Source organism: Schistocerca cancellata, chromosome 2, assembly GCF_023864275.1.
Source record: "Schistocerca cancellata isolate TAMUIC-IGC-003103 chromosome 2, iqSchCanc2.1, whole genome shotgun sequence".
In the NCBI taxonomy this organism is placed as follows: Eukaryota; Metazoa; Arthropoda; class Insecta; order Orthoptera; family Acrididae; genus Schistocerca; species Schistocerca cancellata.
In genome coordinates this window covers 312982509-312999871 of record NC_064627.1, presented here as the reverse complement: position 1 = coordinate 312999871, position 17363 = coordinate 312982509, and the positions used below count along the sequence as shown (strand labels likewise).

Sequence of the window (17363 nt, the reverse complement as noted above, 5' to 3'; positions counted from 1 at the left end):
TAAAAATTGTGTGGGGACAATAAAGAGTGTTTTGTTTTCTACGTTTTGTGCAGTGTGGGTCAGTAACAACTGTTCAGTCTGACGTTCTCACTAGGTATGGTGCTGATCGTCGTGCAGTAGAGAGCGTTAGACAATGGCATGAACAATTTTAAGAAACAAGTTAATTGTGTAAAGGCAAATCGCCGGACCATTTCCAAGTGTCTGACACAGACGGCTAAAGCATCCGCCATAGTTTCACAAGGAGTTCGTAGAAATCAGTTCGCCGTGCATGCAGCACGGCAGCTCAACGTGCCCCCGATGTCCGTCTGGCGTTTGTAGGTAGCGTCGACGTTTACAAATGAATCCGTTCAAAATTCAGCTACTGCAAGCTCTTCGTGAAGGTGACAAACAACAACGTGCGGGGTTCTGTAATTTCGTTCTGGCAAGACGGAAGATGACAGTTTCCTTCCACGCTTAGTATTTAGCGACGAAGCAACAGTCCATTTAAATGGAAAGGTGAACAGTTATAATGTGAGAATATGGGGTACGGAACAACCACGTGAAGCTGTACAACATGAGAGGGACTCTCCAAAATTTAAGGTGTTTTGTGCAGTTTCACGGAGAAAGGTGTCCGTCCATTTTTCTGTGCCGAGAACACTGTTACAGGAAGCGCATATCTCGATATGTTTGAGTACTTTCCTTTCCCACAGTTGGAGACTGATTCGAACTACTTCATTTACCAATGGTATGGGGCACCGCCACTCTGGCATCTGGAAGTGCGGGAATTTTAAATCAAAGGATTTCTGAGCAATAGAGCGGTCGCACTGGACCAAATGATTCAGCCCTACATTACTGGCCTCCAAGGTCACAGGACCTGACTATGTTGTTGTTGTTGTTGTTGTTGTGGTCTTCAGTCCAAAGACTGATTTGATGCAGCTCTCCATGCTACTCTATCCTGTGCAAGGTTCTTCATCAACCAGTACCTACTGCAACCTACATCCTTCTGAATCTGTTTAGTGTATTCATCTCTTGGTCTCCCTCTGCGATTTTTACCCTCCACACTGCCCTCCAATACTAAATTGGTGATCACTTGATGCCTCAGAATATGCCCTCTACCAACCGATACCTTCTTTTAGTCAAGGTGTGCCACAAATTCCCCTTCTCTCCAATTCTGTTCAATACCTCCTCATTGGTTATGTGATCGACCCATCTAATCTTCAGCATTCCTCTGTAGCACCAAATTTCGAAAGCTTCTGTTCTCTTCTTGTCTAAACTATTTATCGTCCACGTTTCACTTCCATACATGGCTACACTCCATACAAATACTTTCAGAAACGACTTCCTGACACTTACATCTATACTCGATGTTAACAAATTTCTCTTCTTCAGAAATGCTTTCCTTGCCATTGCCAGTCTACATTTTATGTCCTCTCTGCTTCGACCATCATCAGTTATTTTGCTCTCCAAATAGCAAAACTCATTTACTACTTTAAGCGTCTCATTTCCTAATCTAATTCCCGCAGCATCGCCCGATTTAATTAGACTACATTCCATTATTCTCGTTTTGCTTTTGTTGATGTTCATCTTATGACTATATGTAATTCATTCTGGCAGAGGGCTTATAAAAGACTCTGTTTATGTGCCTCCGTTACCAACAACAATGAATGAACTGAGATATCTCATAACATCAGCTGTGGAAGCTGTAACTCAAGACTGCTCTCTGCATTGTGGGAACAATTTGAATATCACACTGACAAATGCCGTGCATGTCAAGGGGAGCATATTGAACACCTATGAAAAGATATGAAAGAAAAGTTTTTGAGTTTCCGGTTCATCGTGAAAGAAAATTCTTTGTATATGGTTTCAGAAATATAGACGTGCCAAATCGGATGATTCTTTTTGATACTCCATGCATATCGGAATGTTAGTAACGACATTTCCAGCAGCGAAAGTTTACATTTTGCAAGAGGGTGTCACATCTGTTTGTGGCAGCTGGTTGGGCACTGACCTGGGTGTAGGTCATCCAGCAGCAGGGCTCGACCTGGTTGGAGTCGAGCCCCCAGAACTCGAGCTCCTCCTCGAAGAGCGGTCCGCACACGTCGGTGGGGTAGTGCAGCTTGCCGGTGCGGTAGTAGTTGAGCACCTGCGCGAACACGCCCGGGTGCCGGTCGAAGAAGTACTCGTTGAGGACGGGGTCGTAGTTGGCGAGCGCCTCCGTCAGCCGCGACAGGCGCGTCGCCGGGATCTTCTTCAGCGTCGCCTTGTACACCTCGTGCCGGATGCCGCCCACATTCAGCACCACGCGGTTCTCCGCGTCGGTGTTGATCAGGTTCATGGCGGCTCTCTAGGACCTCACACCTGCTGGCACAAGGAAAGAAAGTCTTATAAACTACTGGAAACCAACTAACGTCACTATGTATTAACAGATTCTAATGTTTCCAGTAATCCCAGTATCGATGAGCATGAAACTAAAGTCCAGCTTCCTTTTTATTTTGTTAGACGAACCTCGTTCTTCTGCTTTTTACTATAGGCTTTTGGAACAACGCTGTATCTCTTATGATTGGAAAAGCACTAATAGCTTCCGTTTTGGAGGACCAAGCAATTGTGATTTGGAAAAAAATTCAGCAGTTGAATATTTTTCGTTGCTTGGGTTTACTCAGATATAACTTTTTGAACGACATCGTCATTGGTTTAGGCTGTTAAAACTGATTATTCATATTATATAACATTGATTTTTCGTACGCTTTGCCACTTTGAAGCAGAGTACAAGGAAAATTTTGTGCTGAAGTAAAACATTTTCTCTTTATTCCACAAGGAAGTGGATAAACAGCCGATACTGCAACAGCAGAATTGAATCTTCCTGTACGCCACTTCGGAAATCGAACCACGGAGCCAGGGTTTCCACGAGCAAGTACTCTGCCGATTGAGGTATCACAACATGACTCACGATCGACCCTCACAGCCGACGAAGTACTACTATGAGCGCAAGTCATGAGTAGTGCTTAGATAGTTGAGTCTCTGGAGCACTTGGTCGCAAAGGCAAAGATCTCAGATTCGAGCTCCAGTCCAGCACACGGTTTTGATCTCCCAGGAAGTTTTAATTCAGTGCCCACACCGTTACAGGGTACAACTTCATTTTCGAATAGCATAATTTACGAATAATTTTTTTAATATTCAAAGGCATATTAAACTCAATCACATGCTTCTTGTATGTTGTTATCACCGTCCATGTTTCAAATGAAGTAACTGCTGTACTTCAGATGCACTGTTTCAGAAACGTTGTGTATAATTTCATATCAATATTTAAGAACAAAAAAGCTTTTCTGTTAAAATAGGCTTGCATCATTCTTCTGATGCTCATTCTTCTGATATTTCCCATACTTTGCTGATCTATGTACACCACCTAGGCACTATCAGAAAGGAGAAGCTATGTGCCGGCACCAGGTGTCACCTCCCTCCCTTTTCTCACTCTCATTAAGAAAAGCACGATACTATCCTACACAAATCACTGTAACTTACAAAACACAGATATTCATTAGTGACACATGACATGCAAGTCTCCAAACTGGTATCATTCAGAAACGCTAGAACTAGGCACCTAGTCACAGAGCTAAGCAAAATTTTGTTTTTACGGACGTGGAACTCTAGGGCAAGCGCATGATCCAGACAGCCTTGGTCGAGCTATGAAGGATGCTGGAAGTTTTTTTAATGTTTTGTGTGTTTATATAGTAGTTTCCAGTGGGACTGTGGGGTGGTGGGTGGAATAATAGAATAAATGTTTTGTATTTATGCTGTTTCCCGTTCTCAACACTGGTTCTCTAACTACAATATTGGCAACCAGAAAGTGATTAGCAAAACGTGAAGCCTGTAATTAGAATTCCTAGTGCCCACTTCATCTGTTATAGCTACAGCTTATAGCTCTGAGGAATTAGGAGATTGTCTGGGATTCATAATCAAAAACGATTCTCTGTAAAAGGTTCACTATATTCTGAAAGTCACAGAACAAAAAGAATCCACACAATCCAACTACCAGAGCAGTTCAGAGTCTAATGCGCTGATGCAACTATAACTGTACAAATTAAATGTTTAAGTGAATGCTCGCCATAATCTGATGATAATGTCCATCAAACGCCACGCTAATAATGGTAGAATGTCTGTCCTGCGGCGGCACTTGAAAATACGACATACGCGAACTAAAGATAGATCATTAACGTCATCCCAAAATTAACATTTCACTCGAAAACGATTTCATGGTTACGCGTATCCCGAGTAACTTATTACTGCATCCGAGGCTGTTTATATCAACGATACCGACGCGACGCGACTCCCGGCACAAGTGGTGCGCTAATCAGCGTCTGGAGAGAATTGAGGCCTTCCTTTTCCTCGCACAGCGTTCTTACATATAAAGCCGCGGTGCGGACGGCTAAGGGAATGCCTGATAAAATCTGCTCTCCCGACTAGCCGCTGGGTTAGTAATGCACCACTTTAAGTTATCGAATAAATCATTGCTTTCTTTGCTGATGGCTGATGAAGCTTTCAATTTAATTGTGCAATCAGCACACAAGGAAGTAATCATAATAAAAGTCTGACGTGGCTAAGTCAAATATTTTGGGCGAGAGAATTAATTTAATTACACTACACGCAGTACACGAGCTCTGAACTTGCTCTTTGGAGATACGCTATAGCTATAGTTTTATAGTTATTGTGTTGAAACTTCTCACATTTTTATGATTATAGCGGATCTGACTTCTACTTAAATTTAAACATCCTAGCTTTATTTATTCGCCTACTTAATCTATCTTGCTTCCTTAATTTCTAAGACAAAAACCAGAAAATCATGAATTTCAACTAAAATTTTAATTTGTGAGATCCACAATACTGTTTCTATTAAATTATTATGCAAAAGGAATCTAAATATAAATTTTTAACTTTTTAGCTCTTTTCTGTTGCGCCAATGATTTTTACAGAAAAACATCCAAATTTCGAAAATGTTTAAAGTTATTGAACTGTTATCCAACACATATTGATTTTGTATTACTCCTGACATGCTAGAAACGTTTCAAGTTATTTACTTCATTTTAAAGAATTGCCCAATATTTATGACGTCAGAGCTAGTTACAGCGGACTAAGCTGGCACACAATGGAAAGACTGATGTGAATTTTATAAGGCGTGAGTAGGCTGCTTCCCTACAGGACCATGGTTCAGTGGGCAAGAGACGTAAGTAGTAAGGTCTATCTCAACAAAGCACGTTCGTTTAGTGTCACAGATAAAGCTCAAATTTACAGTCTACATGTTTGCAAAGTAGAATTCACGCTATCATTCTGTTATAAATATGCAAGATCTGCTTGTTGTGCACCGTTAGTCTACGAGAGTTCTGTGTTATTAAAAAACTGTGGTCTTATTTGAACAAGTAACCTGTCAGTATTTCTCGGAGAGTTACAGGAGTTTCTTTGTGAGGAATAATGTAAATTGCAGGTACCAGCCATTCAAGAATTATACCCACCAATGTCCATGGCGAGACAAATTGTATTAGATGCCCAAAAAAATATGCCTCGATCAAATGAGTTGCGTGTTAATTGTAACTATCCTCCATATGTGTCACTTTTTTCGTATGTGGTATGTGTTTCCCTCTCTTCTGAAGATTCATTCGGTGTGCTGCACTTTACTTTTGCCGTAGTGCAGTTCTGCCTGTTAGGAGATTCGATTTATCATGTCCCAGCATAACAAAAAACCAGCTCTCGTTTATCGCCGTTAATACGTTGCTACGAGCCTAGAGGACCATCGACACCAGTGAAGTCGTACAGTGTGAACTCTGTTTACGTCCACTAGCAAGAAAAACGAGACGTCCGCAGAACGGGGAATGCTGCGGAATGGGGCCTATTCACGTCAAGTTCTCTTGGTGATTCAAAGATCCGCTGTAGGAAAAGGAGATATTTCGCCTTCATTCAGTGCCGCAGTAGCTGCTCAGAAAAGGACTCCAGCTGCCCGCAAATATTAAATGGGCCTGCCCAGAGCAAGCGGACGTCGGATATTTCTACGACTGCGTCCTGTCCTGGCAGGGGATCATATCATGAGGATGGTACTCGTATAGGGTTCGAAACGTCTACATTTATTGAAATTGTCGATATGTTTTATCCATGGCGTGAGAATTCTGTTCCTTCATACAGTTTTTCTATTCAGAGTTGGCCACAATAATTTTGTCTACGAGCCAGCCTATTTTAACACTTTAACTTCAAAAACATTCTAATTAGGCCACATAATTACAGCTGATTGTTAATTAGGACAAAATTTAGTGAAGAAGTAATAAAATTTGTCTCGTACAGGTACGTATATTTACACCAGACAGCGGCCACTTGTAGATACTACTGGTTGCGTTCGACATTTCATATGGCTTCAATTACATCTTTAATTTTGTAATTTTTATGGCTTTACAGCCATCATATTCAGCTACAGGAAGCTCTTATTAGAACAGTTGAGAAGGTGGCAGCGGGAAGATGACGTAATGTGGTGGGAGGTACCGATGACCGATGGTTTATTCGGTTATTTGTATCTTGAGAAAGACCGCGTAAATTGTGGCCCTCTTCCGCTATTTGCGTTTGGAAGTAGCGCGCCAAAATGATAAACTTTCGTTATTAATATTAGAAAACCTAAACAATGAATTCACTTGTATTTCATGTAAAATCCTCTCTTAATAGCAGGCTATTATTCCATTATTCAAAAGTATTTATTACCAGCAGAATAATAAACAACTGCTGAACGAGATGGCAGATGAAGCACTTCGGAAATATCCGGATCGCTCCTAACTTGCTTGGCCGGTTCGGCTCTAAGATCAGAGCTGGTTCGGCAATCTCGGAGGACAGACATGTTGTCCGCCTTGGCCGGTATCGGTTAAGAACTTAATTAGGAATCTCTGGTTTGTATTGTATTGAACTGGGGACCTAGAAACGACGGAGAGACTTCGTCCCCGCCGTAACCCTCACTGGTTCACAACCCTACAACAGGGTACAGCACCTCACTACCGTCCCCACACCGAACCCAGAGTTATTGTGCGGTTCGGCCCCCAGTGATGATACAGCATCAGCTACCGCTTTGCCGGCTCAGGATAATCAGGATATAAGACCTACGCTAAAATTAATTTTGCAGGAACAAAAATAGTAAGAAAAGAAAATTAGTAGGAGTTAAAAGACGTTGAGGTAGGAATAGCTCAATGATAACTTCAATGCTTTGAAACAAGAGGTTACAAATCTTGAAGCTGAAACTGAGGGATGTTGCAAGAAAATTGATTATGGAACAAAAGATCGGGGTAAAGAATTAGAAATTTGTAAGTAAAAAATATGTCAAAAGGTTGACCATGTGTTCAAAAAGTTAAATAAGAATTTCCAGGACCAAAATGGTTTAGAACAAACAACCATTAATGAAATTACTAATGTAAGACAAGAGCGACGCAAAGCTATCAAAGCATGTAATGATAAATATAATGGAGTATCAAAAATTACCATGAAATATTTAATTGTAGTGTTTCATATGTAGAATCCTCTTGTAAAGACACGTACAGTTCAGGGTAAACTGATAGAAACAGAGCAAAAAGTACGTCCTGAGATGGAAGACAAAATAGAGAATGAAGTTAAACAAAAAGTCGAAATTTGGTGAGGTCGTCATTCCTGAAAAAAAGGTAGAAGGAACAGGGGCCAGTAACACATGACAAACGTACAAAGAATTTGTTTAAACATTGTTAAATCAATACTAGTCTTGCAGCACACAAACCAGAGCGAGAGGTGAAGTATTTGTGAACAGAAGATTTGATGGTGAGAAAATCGTTATTACAAAGGATAGGACTAAAGTACTGACGTCAAGATATCAATAATCATAGATTTGACAGCCAACTTCTTTCAGAGGTCGCTTGCAAAAAATGGTCAAAAGTATACTGCATCCGTCTACGGTAGACAAAGCTAGCACTGCAGTTCTAAAAGGCATCGTAAAGTGGCGGGGAGGGGGAGCGTAGTTCACGTGGTTGAACCTGAGAAAGTTGTGAATGAAGTGCCTCATTCTACCACGAAAATTTCGCGCAACAGTTATTAGATGAAAAGTCAAGCAAGGACGTGAAAATGTATTATGAATACTAACCTCAGGGGGCAATAATGTTCTTTGTATTGCAACGTAATTGAGGATTACCAGATGCCCGTGGTAACTGGTAGCATATTTCATTTTATTTTCCTGTTGTTAGTTCTTCCCATTTTTTCATTCAGAACTATAACTGTTTTCTTTAACATTCTTCACTATCAAGGTTAAGATGATAAAAATTTCTTACACTGAACGCGATAACAAAGAAACAAGTTATGACAAAAACAAAGTAACCCAGCAGGGTAGACATCTGCACAGCACGGGTGAAAACAGTCCTTTGACGGAATATATGTGGACAGGCCAGAATATACAAAGTATAGGATTACAGTTACACCATCAGGAGAGTCGTATATAGTTACAAGAAGACACCAGTGCCATGTTAATACACATAACAAAAAATATATTGTTAAGTATGTAGTCGAACAATTTATAAATATTTGCACCGATGAACAAACCTTTATGTTTAAAAATATTTTAAAAGTAGGAAAGCAAGATGAGGGCTATTATATACCATACAGATGAAATAGCGCGTAAACGTATGTTGAAAGCTACAGAAGAAGACGTTGTTAAACCAGGTAAGTGAATACGACAATGTACAGCCTAAAAATCCTGATGTCAAAAATAGGAGAAATAACTAAATGTTGTTTTGATATGATGTAAAGATTGTGTCAAAATAGACATATCGTTACTCTTTAGTACGAACTGAAACGGGGAAATTGTTTCCGCTGTAATGAATTATAATACACTGACAGGCTAGGAGTAATCCTGCCAAAGAGGCTGATGTAAATGGCGAGTTATGATGTTAGGCGACAGAAAAGTCGGTCAGTTATCTACATAGAGAGAAGAAATATGGTTATTAAGCGACAAGACAGTCGGGCAATCGTTTATGAAGAGTGAAGGAAGAAAGGTAAATGCGAAGTGTAAGTCGGCCATTAAGTGGTATTTATGGACGAAATGGTTTCCATCAACCGTTTTATTAAGTACAAGGGGCTACACATACTGAGATGGAAGTCTGATAAAAGACAAACGTAGTAAATGAAGTTTAAACAGGAGGCCACGTAATATTAAGTGTAGAGAGTGACACACACTGTCTTCAAATATGAAAGGAATGTGGAATAAAGGTTTAGCTAGGGATAAGATAACGAGCCCCTACATATCAAAAAGTTACATAATGCTCGTATATGAAAGTCACTAGAAAAGGCACAGTCATTACTTGAATACAGTCCCACTAAGACGGTTTCTCGTAAGAATAACACTCAAATATTGAAGGAATGATGTCTCATACTGTGTAATGAAGCAACTATTTGGTAAGGGAGTGTTCCTACATTATGCTTGTAGCAAGATTCTAAAAGTTCTCTCAGTATCTATGAATCGAAATTGTAAGCCTCCGTAGGTATGATTTATAGAGCGTAGCAGGAGACGCCGGGTAGTGGCGTGAGTCCTTACCGAAGTGGGTTAGTAGTAACAGATGCTGCGACCAAGCACCGAGCTCTTAAGGACGCGAAGGGCAATGCCCCAGCTGTATGTAAACAGTGGATACAGCTGTGACCGAAAAAAAAAACAATGAAAAACCACTCTCGTGATAGGATGTAAACAGTAGCATTGTTCATAAAAAACGAAAATCAAAACAAAACATTACGTATTGTGTATTTATATTGTAATAGTGTATGAAAATATTTTTATTTATAATTTGTTTAAAGTTATTAGGAAACTAATCTAATGTATGATATATTGTTGTATGGAACGGCTCTGGCGCTGTTCCCTGTGGTTGAAGCTGAGAGAATGGACTGACTGTAGTTGAATTCAACATCAGTTGGGAAGGTCTGCAGTTTCACCATGAAAGACCAAAATCATGGGCAACAGAGAAATCAGTATGGGTTACTATTGTGGGCTGCTTGCATGTGTTCTGGTAAAAACTGTGAGAGTCATAATCTTCCATCTCCACGTATTTGTATTTGCTTTATTTGTAACCATGTAAAGTGGACGTCTTTATGACTCATTCAGATATGTGATGATGGTGATGTTTGGATTGTAGGGCGCTCAACTGAGCAGTTATCAGCGCCCCCTTACAAAGTCCCAATCTTTACTCAGCCCAATTTCGCCACTCGCATGAATGATGATGAAATGATGAGGACAACACAAACACCCAGTCATCTCGAGGCAGGTGAAAATCCCTGACCCCACCGGGAATCGAAACCGGGACCCCGTGCTCAGGAAGCGACAACGCAACCGCTCATTCAAATAAAAAGAGAGTGGAGAACGGCATGGTGTGGACATAACAGTGAGGACAAACATAAAGTGTAAAAAGAGACGACAAAGCGCCGATAGTAGTTGTACAGCAGTGTAACTTTTTATGACAAATAGTTGGTCAATTTAAAGAACGCCACTGTGCCAAAAGTGATAACAACGTAAATTCTTCGCGAGAAATATTCTGTTGAATTGAATTAACGGCAATGCCCCGATAACAACTTAACAGCAGTATAAAATTTTGTGGTTGAAACATGGCTAAGAAATACTGGACTGCTGTTATTAAATCTATGATTATATAAATTAATTAATGATTTGAGAGTGAAAAAATATGAAGGAGATTCTAGTTTTGAAATATAACAAAGAATCACAAGGGTAGTCGAATGGAATGGTCCTTGAGGGACGATGTCTGAAAAATTTATAAGAAATTGAATAAGAATTTACGAATTTGCTAAATTAATTGTTGCCGGCGAGAGTATCTCAATTTTTGGAAATCTCAGAAGGAATGGGATGTGTAATATTTCGGGCTTTAGAGCAAAAATATGCGCTACAAGAAGCTCTTCTTAGAGCAGTTGGGAAGATGACGTCATGTGGTATGAAGTACCGATGATAGATGGCCTGTTCGGTACGCGTATTGTGAGAAAGACCACTTACACTGGCTGTTGTGTTCGGAAGTAGCGCGCCGAAATGATTAACTTCAGTTATTAATATTACAAAAAAAAAAAAAAGACAAAGAAGTTACTTGAATTTCATATAAAAGCATCTGTCAATAGCAGGCTATCATTCCATTATTTCAAAAGTGTTAACTACCAGTAGAACAATAAACAGTTTCTAAACGTAAAAGCAGACGAAGGATTTCGGAGGTCTTTGGGTCGTGCCTAACTTTGAAGAAGGGCGAAGTGGTTCGGCTGTAAGATCAGAGCTGGTTCGGCAGTCTCGGAGGATATACATGTTGTCTGCCTTGGTCAGTATCGGTTAAGAACTTAATTAGCAATATCTGGTTATTTGGACATGTAATTGAGAACATTTTGATAGTAATTACGCAAATAGGCAGTTCATTACATTCGTTTTTTTTTCTATGAAAGTGTGAAGAATGGGAATTTTATGTGATTCATAAAGTTGATTATAATCGTGTAGTTTCTGTATTCTGCTAATAAAAAGAGAGTGGCATCCCGTGTAAACAAACCAACTGAAAATTTAACTATTTATACGTCACTAGTTCCTCATGTGCTGTTCTCTGCGCATGGGGCAACAACTATTCAAGACTGCATGTTGGTGAATATTGCTCAGAAGTTATGCATTCCACTCAATGCGGTGGAAACAACTAGGCACCTCGCATGTACTGCAATCTGTGATAATACAGAGGAGGCATGAAGGGCGGAAATGTTCGAGGGAAGGGACTGATCACACAAACATACATCCCTCTCGCCCGTTCTCTCTCTCTCTCTTAATTGCTGTACGTGGCATCCCTTGCGAGACATCGACAAAACACCTAAAGGACTTGTCTATATAGCGAGCAGTACTAGCAATTTTTAAAGGCAAACAATGAAGTTTCACAGACAGTCAGAAGTTGCATTAATCATATTCAGGTCTTAAAAGATACTTCATTTTCTTTAATTAGGTCTTATAAAGACGATTCCTCTGGCTTTCCGCTGTTTAGCGTGTCTATGGTAGCTTAGTTTGTGTCAATTTTGTTATACCGAAACTCGTTTGAAGTACAATGACGTCAAACAAATATTACAGTGTCTTAAATAACAGGCCCTTGAAGAAAGACGTGTCACATTTCTCAAAAGATAGTCTGAGATTTGCAATATTGACGTCGCGTTCCTTGATTAAAGCTGATGGAGATAAGAGTAAGACAAAACAGACAACTAAGTTGGTAGACGGTGCTTTGATTGGCCCGTCCGTTTTCATGGTGTGTAACAATCAGAAAGAAGGCATATGAAACAGTTTTGTATTACAAGGAATATACGGAAATTGAATAAAAGATAAAGAAACAATTTATCGATAGATTTATCTTATCCGGAGTTTCATAGAACATGATTGAAGGTCGTTAACTTTGGAGTTTGTGTCTTTATTTATTTTGGGACCACTGATTACTTTCAGCAGTTCCATTGCTACGAAGGTTCTCTGGAACTTACCAGCTGTAGTATTAGGAGTACATACTTTCAATCCCTGCTGGTGAGGGCACGCGCGGCTATTGTAGAACTCTGATCTTCTCAGCCAGATATCTCGGTAAGCTGGGAGTCGGGCAGACGAGCTCCCAAACTGGAATAATTTGGAGGGGATTTTCAGTTCCAGCATTTGTCGAAAACTTTGAAAAAGAGACCTGAGACCAGTGGCGGATCGTGAGTATACATTCTGGATGTCCACTAATTTTTAGATTATGATAAATTAGAGAGTGTGAATATAATAGTGTCTGCTGTATAACAGTTACGCTTACCAAAAAGTTTATACAACTGCCTCCGGCATGTTCTGCCAGTCGTAAAAGTCGACGAAAAGAACAAACCACTAACAGGGCTAACCCTCCTTTTAGGGTGATTAGTTGGTTCAGGACAGAACTAATGAAGCCTCGGACAAGCGCTGTCATGGTCGGGGACGACGCTTGAACCCTATGCCCGTCCACAATGGTAACGACATTGCTAGCCACACGGCAAATGATTTAAATCCAAATAGAGGTGTTTTGCAGGATATGCTTCCTGAAACCACTCTAGAAGGAAAACAAAGACAGAGGATGAGATGGTCAGATGAAGTTGACTGACACCTCATGTTCTGTTATTACCAAGCAACAAACTTAGGAACCAGCACAACTGGATACAGATCAAAAGTATACACATTTATTACCAGGTACCCAGAATTAAAATTTTTAACAGAACAACGACTAGCTGATCAGATTCGTGTAATAATAAAAAATAACAGGATACCTCAGTCATAATTAGAAAACACCAAACAACAAGTACAACAAATACTGGAACAAAATAATGTGCAATCAGAAGAAGAAGAAACTACAGTAATGGACTCAAACATCTCAGAGAAAACAAACAAAGAACAACACACATCAATTAAACATTCAGAGGAAAACGAAATCTTAAGACAGCAACCAGAACAAGCACAAATAGAATATGAAATGACACACATGTTAGATATAGAAGAAAAATTTCAGTTGACACATATAGAATACAAAGGCACAAATATAGACATTAGACCATTCTTGCATAGACCACCAAATAACCCACAAGTTGAAACAACAATAACAACTATCAACACAATTATACACAACAAATTAAATGAAAATACAACTATGGAAGAGTTACAACTACTGGTTTATGTAGGAGCACTCAATACACTAAATATACACACTAGGCAGAGATCAAAACCAACCAACACACAGAAGAAACCAACAAAACCTTATGGCAACACAGGCTACAGATCAGAATCGAAAAAATGAGAAAAGACATCAGACAGCTAACACAATTTATAAGAAATGAAATATCAGACAAAAAACGAAAAAGGTTAGGTAAAATCTCACAACAAGAAGCGATAGAGCAATTAGATGAAAATAAGCATAAATTACAAGCATTGGCCAAACGACTTAGAAGATACAAAAAAAGTGAAAATAGAAGGAAACAAAACCAAACATTCAACACAAACCAAAAGAAATTTTACCAGACAATAGATAACACACACATTAAAATAGATAATCCACCAAACATAACAGACATGGAACACATTTGGAGCAACATGTGGTCAAACCCGGTACAACATAACAGATATGCACAGTGGATACATGCAGAAATAGACACATACAAGATGATACCACAAATGCCTGAAGTGATAATTTTGCAGCATGAAGTCACCCGAGCAATTAATTCTACACACAATTGGAAAGCCCCTGAAATAAAATAGCAAATTTCTGGCTAAAGTAGTTCACCTCAACACATTCACATCTAACTAAATTATTTAACAATTACATTGCAGACCCATACACAGTCCCTGACACACTTACACAAGGAATAACTTATCTGAAACCTAAAGATCAAGTAGACACAGCAAACCCAGCAAAATATCGCACCATAACATGCCTACCAATAATATACAAAATATTAACTTCAGTCATTACACAGAAATTAATGACCCATACAACACACAACAAAATTATAAATGAAGAACAAAAAGGCTGCTGCAAAGGAGCACGAGGATGTAAAGAGCAACTGATAATAGATGCAGAGCTGACATATCAAGCTAAAACTACACAAAGGTCGCTACACTATGCTTACATTGATTACCAAAAAGCTTTTGATAGTGTACCCCACTCATGGTTGCTACAGATATTGGAAATATACAAAGTAGATCCTAAATTGATACAGTTCGTAAACATAGTAATGAAAAATTGGAAAACCACACTTAATATCCAAACAAATTCAAATAATATCACATCACAGCCAATACAGATTAACGTGGAATATACCAAGGAAACTCATTAAGTCCTTTCTGGTTCTGCCTTGCTCTGAACCCACTATCCAACATGCTAAATAATAAAAATTATGGATATGATATTACTGGAACACACCCACACAAAATCACACATTTGCTATACATGGATGATCTAAAACTACTGGCAGCAACAAATCAACAACTCAACCAATTACTAAAGATAACAGAAGTATTCAGCAATGATATAAATATGGCTTTTGGAACAGACAAATCTAAGAAAAATATCATAGTCAAGGGAAAACACACTAAACAAGAAGATTACATATTGGATAACCACAGTGACTGCATAGAAGCGATGGAAAAAACAGATGCCTATAAATGTCTAGGATACAGACAAAACATAGGAATAGATAATCCAAAAATTAAAGAAGAACTAAAAGAAAAATATAGACAAAGACTAACAAAAATACTGAAAACGGAACTGACAGCAAGAAACAAGACGAAAGCTATCAATACTTATGCTATACCAATATTGACCTACTCATTTGGAGTAATTAAATGGAGTAACACAGACCCAGAAGCACTCAGTACCCTACACGATCACAATGCCACAAATATAGAATACATCACATACATTCAGCAACAGAAAGATTCACATTAAGCAGAAAGGAAGGAGGAAGGGGATTTATCGACATAAAAAACCTACATTATGGACAGGTAGACAATTTAAGAAAATTCTTTATAGAACGAGCAGAAACTAGCAAAATACACAAAACAATCACTCATATAAATACATCGGCTACACCATTGCAATTTCATAATCACTTCTACGACCCTTTAGATCACGTAACATCAACAGATACGAAGAAAGTAAATTGGAAAAAGAAAACACTACATGGCAAGCACCTGTATCATCTAACACAGCCACACATCGATCAAGACGCATCCAACACATGGCTAAGAAAAGGCAATATATACAGTGAGACGGAAGGATTCATGATTGCAATACAGGATCAAACAATAAACACCAGATATTACAGCAAGCATATTATTAAAGATCCCAATACCACAACAGATAAATGCAGACTTTGCAAACAACAAATAGAAACAGTAGATCACATCACAAGTGGATGTACAATACTAGCAAATACAGAATACATCAGAAGACATGACAATGTAGCAAAAATAATACATCAGCAACTTGCCATACAACATAAACTAATAAAACAACACGTTCCCACATACAAGTATGCACCACAATTTCTATTGGAGAATGATGAATACAAATTATACTGGAACAGAACCATTATAACAGATAAAACAACACTACATAACAAACCTGACATCATACTCACCAATAAAAAGAAGAAATTAACACAACTAATCGAAATATCCATACCAAATACAACAAATATACAGAAGAAAACAGGAGAAAAAATTGAAAAATACATCCAAACTGGCTGAGGAAGTCAAGGACATGTGGCATCAGGATAAAGTCGACATTATACCAATTATAATATCAACCACAGGAGTCATACCACACAATATCCACCAGCACATCAACGCAATACAGCTATATCCAAACGTATATATACAACTATAGAAATCTGTAATTATTGATACATGTTCAATTACCCGAAAGTTCCTAAATGCAATGTGACATATACCGTAAAGTTAAAAGGAAGTCACGCTTGATCAAGGTCCGCGTCACTTTCCATTTTCAACCAGACATAACGTCTGAAAAAGGAAAGAAATAATAATAAGATGCACAATTTATCTGACAAAAGAAAGAACTGTTTTTGTTGAATTGTTTTGTACGTAATTAAGTACAGTTTGGGGCACTAAAGAAATAATGTATAAGCTTTCACAACTATTTCACATTATTGTGTAAATGGGAGTTTTCGTGCTTTTCCATTTTTTTCGGAGAAATTTACAAGATCCCTAATAGATGTATTAGTTGAGAAAATTCTTGGCTTAAAATCAGATATTCTTACGCAGCACCCACACAGCTTGTGATACCTATACATTTCCTTGTTAATGTTCGCTTCTGGTCACGCTTATTTTATTTCATGACTCTCTCAGTCAAAGAATCTGTTCTCGAAGGCCCTAGTTCCTCTGCGGCTAACTTTTCCAGGTAATTTACTTTCCTGTTCCCAGAATGAGATTTTCACTCTACAGCGAAGTGTGCGCTGATGTGAAAATTCCTGGAAGATTAAAGCTGTTTGCCGGCCTGAGACTCGAACTCAGGGCCATTGCCTTTCGCGGGGAAACGCTCTCCGAGTGAGCTACCCATGCACAACCCACGAGCCATCCTCACAGCTTTACTTTCCTGTTAGCATTTAAAATAGTTCCAACATAGTTTATGATTACACTGCATACGAAAGCCGATTCCTGCACAGTAAGCAACCAACTCCAAATACAAAATGCTGCATGTAGAAATGATTTAACCCAAGTAGAAATGTTTACCAACGATGTCACTTGAGTAGAATACAAGTGACGTGGTAAAATCCGTAAGGGCCTTAAGCACACCGCCATCGATCCCACATTTAAATGAATATCAAGAAACAGTGATACAGCTTTT

The 17363-nt window shown here is 38.9% G+C and overlaps 1 protein-coding gene across 2 annotated transcripts in view; it reads right to left on the bottom strand.

Moving 5' to 3' along the window:
• Positions 1 to 17363, bottom strand: part of LOC126145286 (potassium voltage-gated channel protein Shaw-like) — a 451068-nt gene that overhangs the window by 311809 nt on the left and 121896 nt on the right. For both annotated transcript variants that reach the window (XM_049915547.1, XM_049915548.1), the window contains exon 2: positions 1988 to 2337. In XM_049915547.1, coding sequence (XP_049771504.1) covers positions 1988 to 2314 — 327 coding nt within the window. In that variant the 5' untranslated portion in view covers positions 2315 to 2337. The remainder of the gene's footprint in view (positions 1 to 1987; positions 2338 to 17363) is intronic.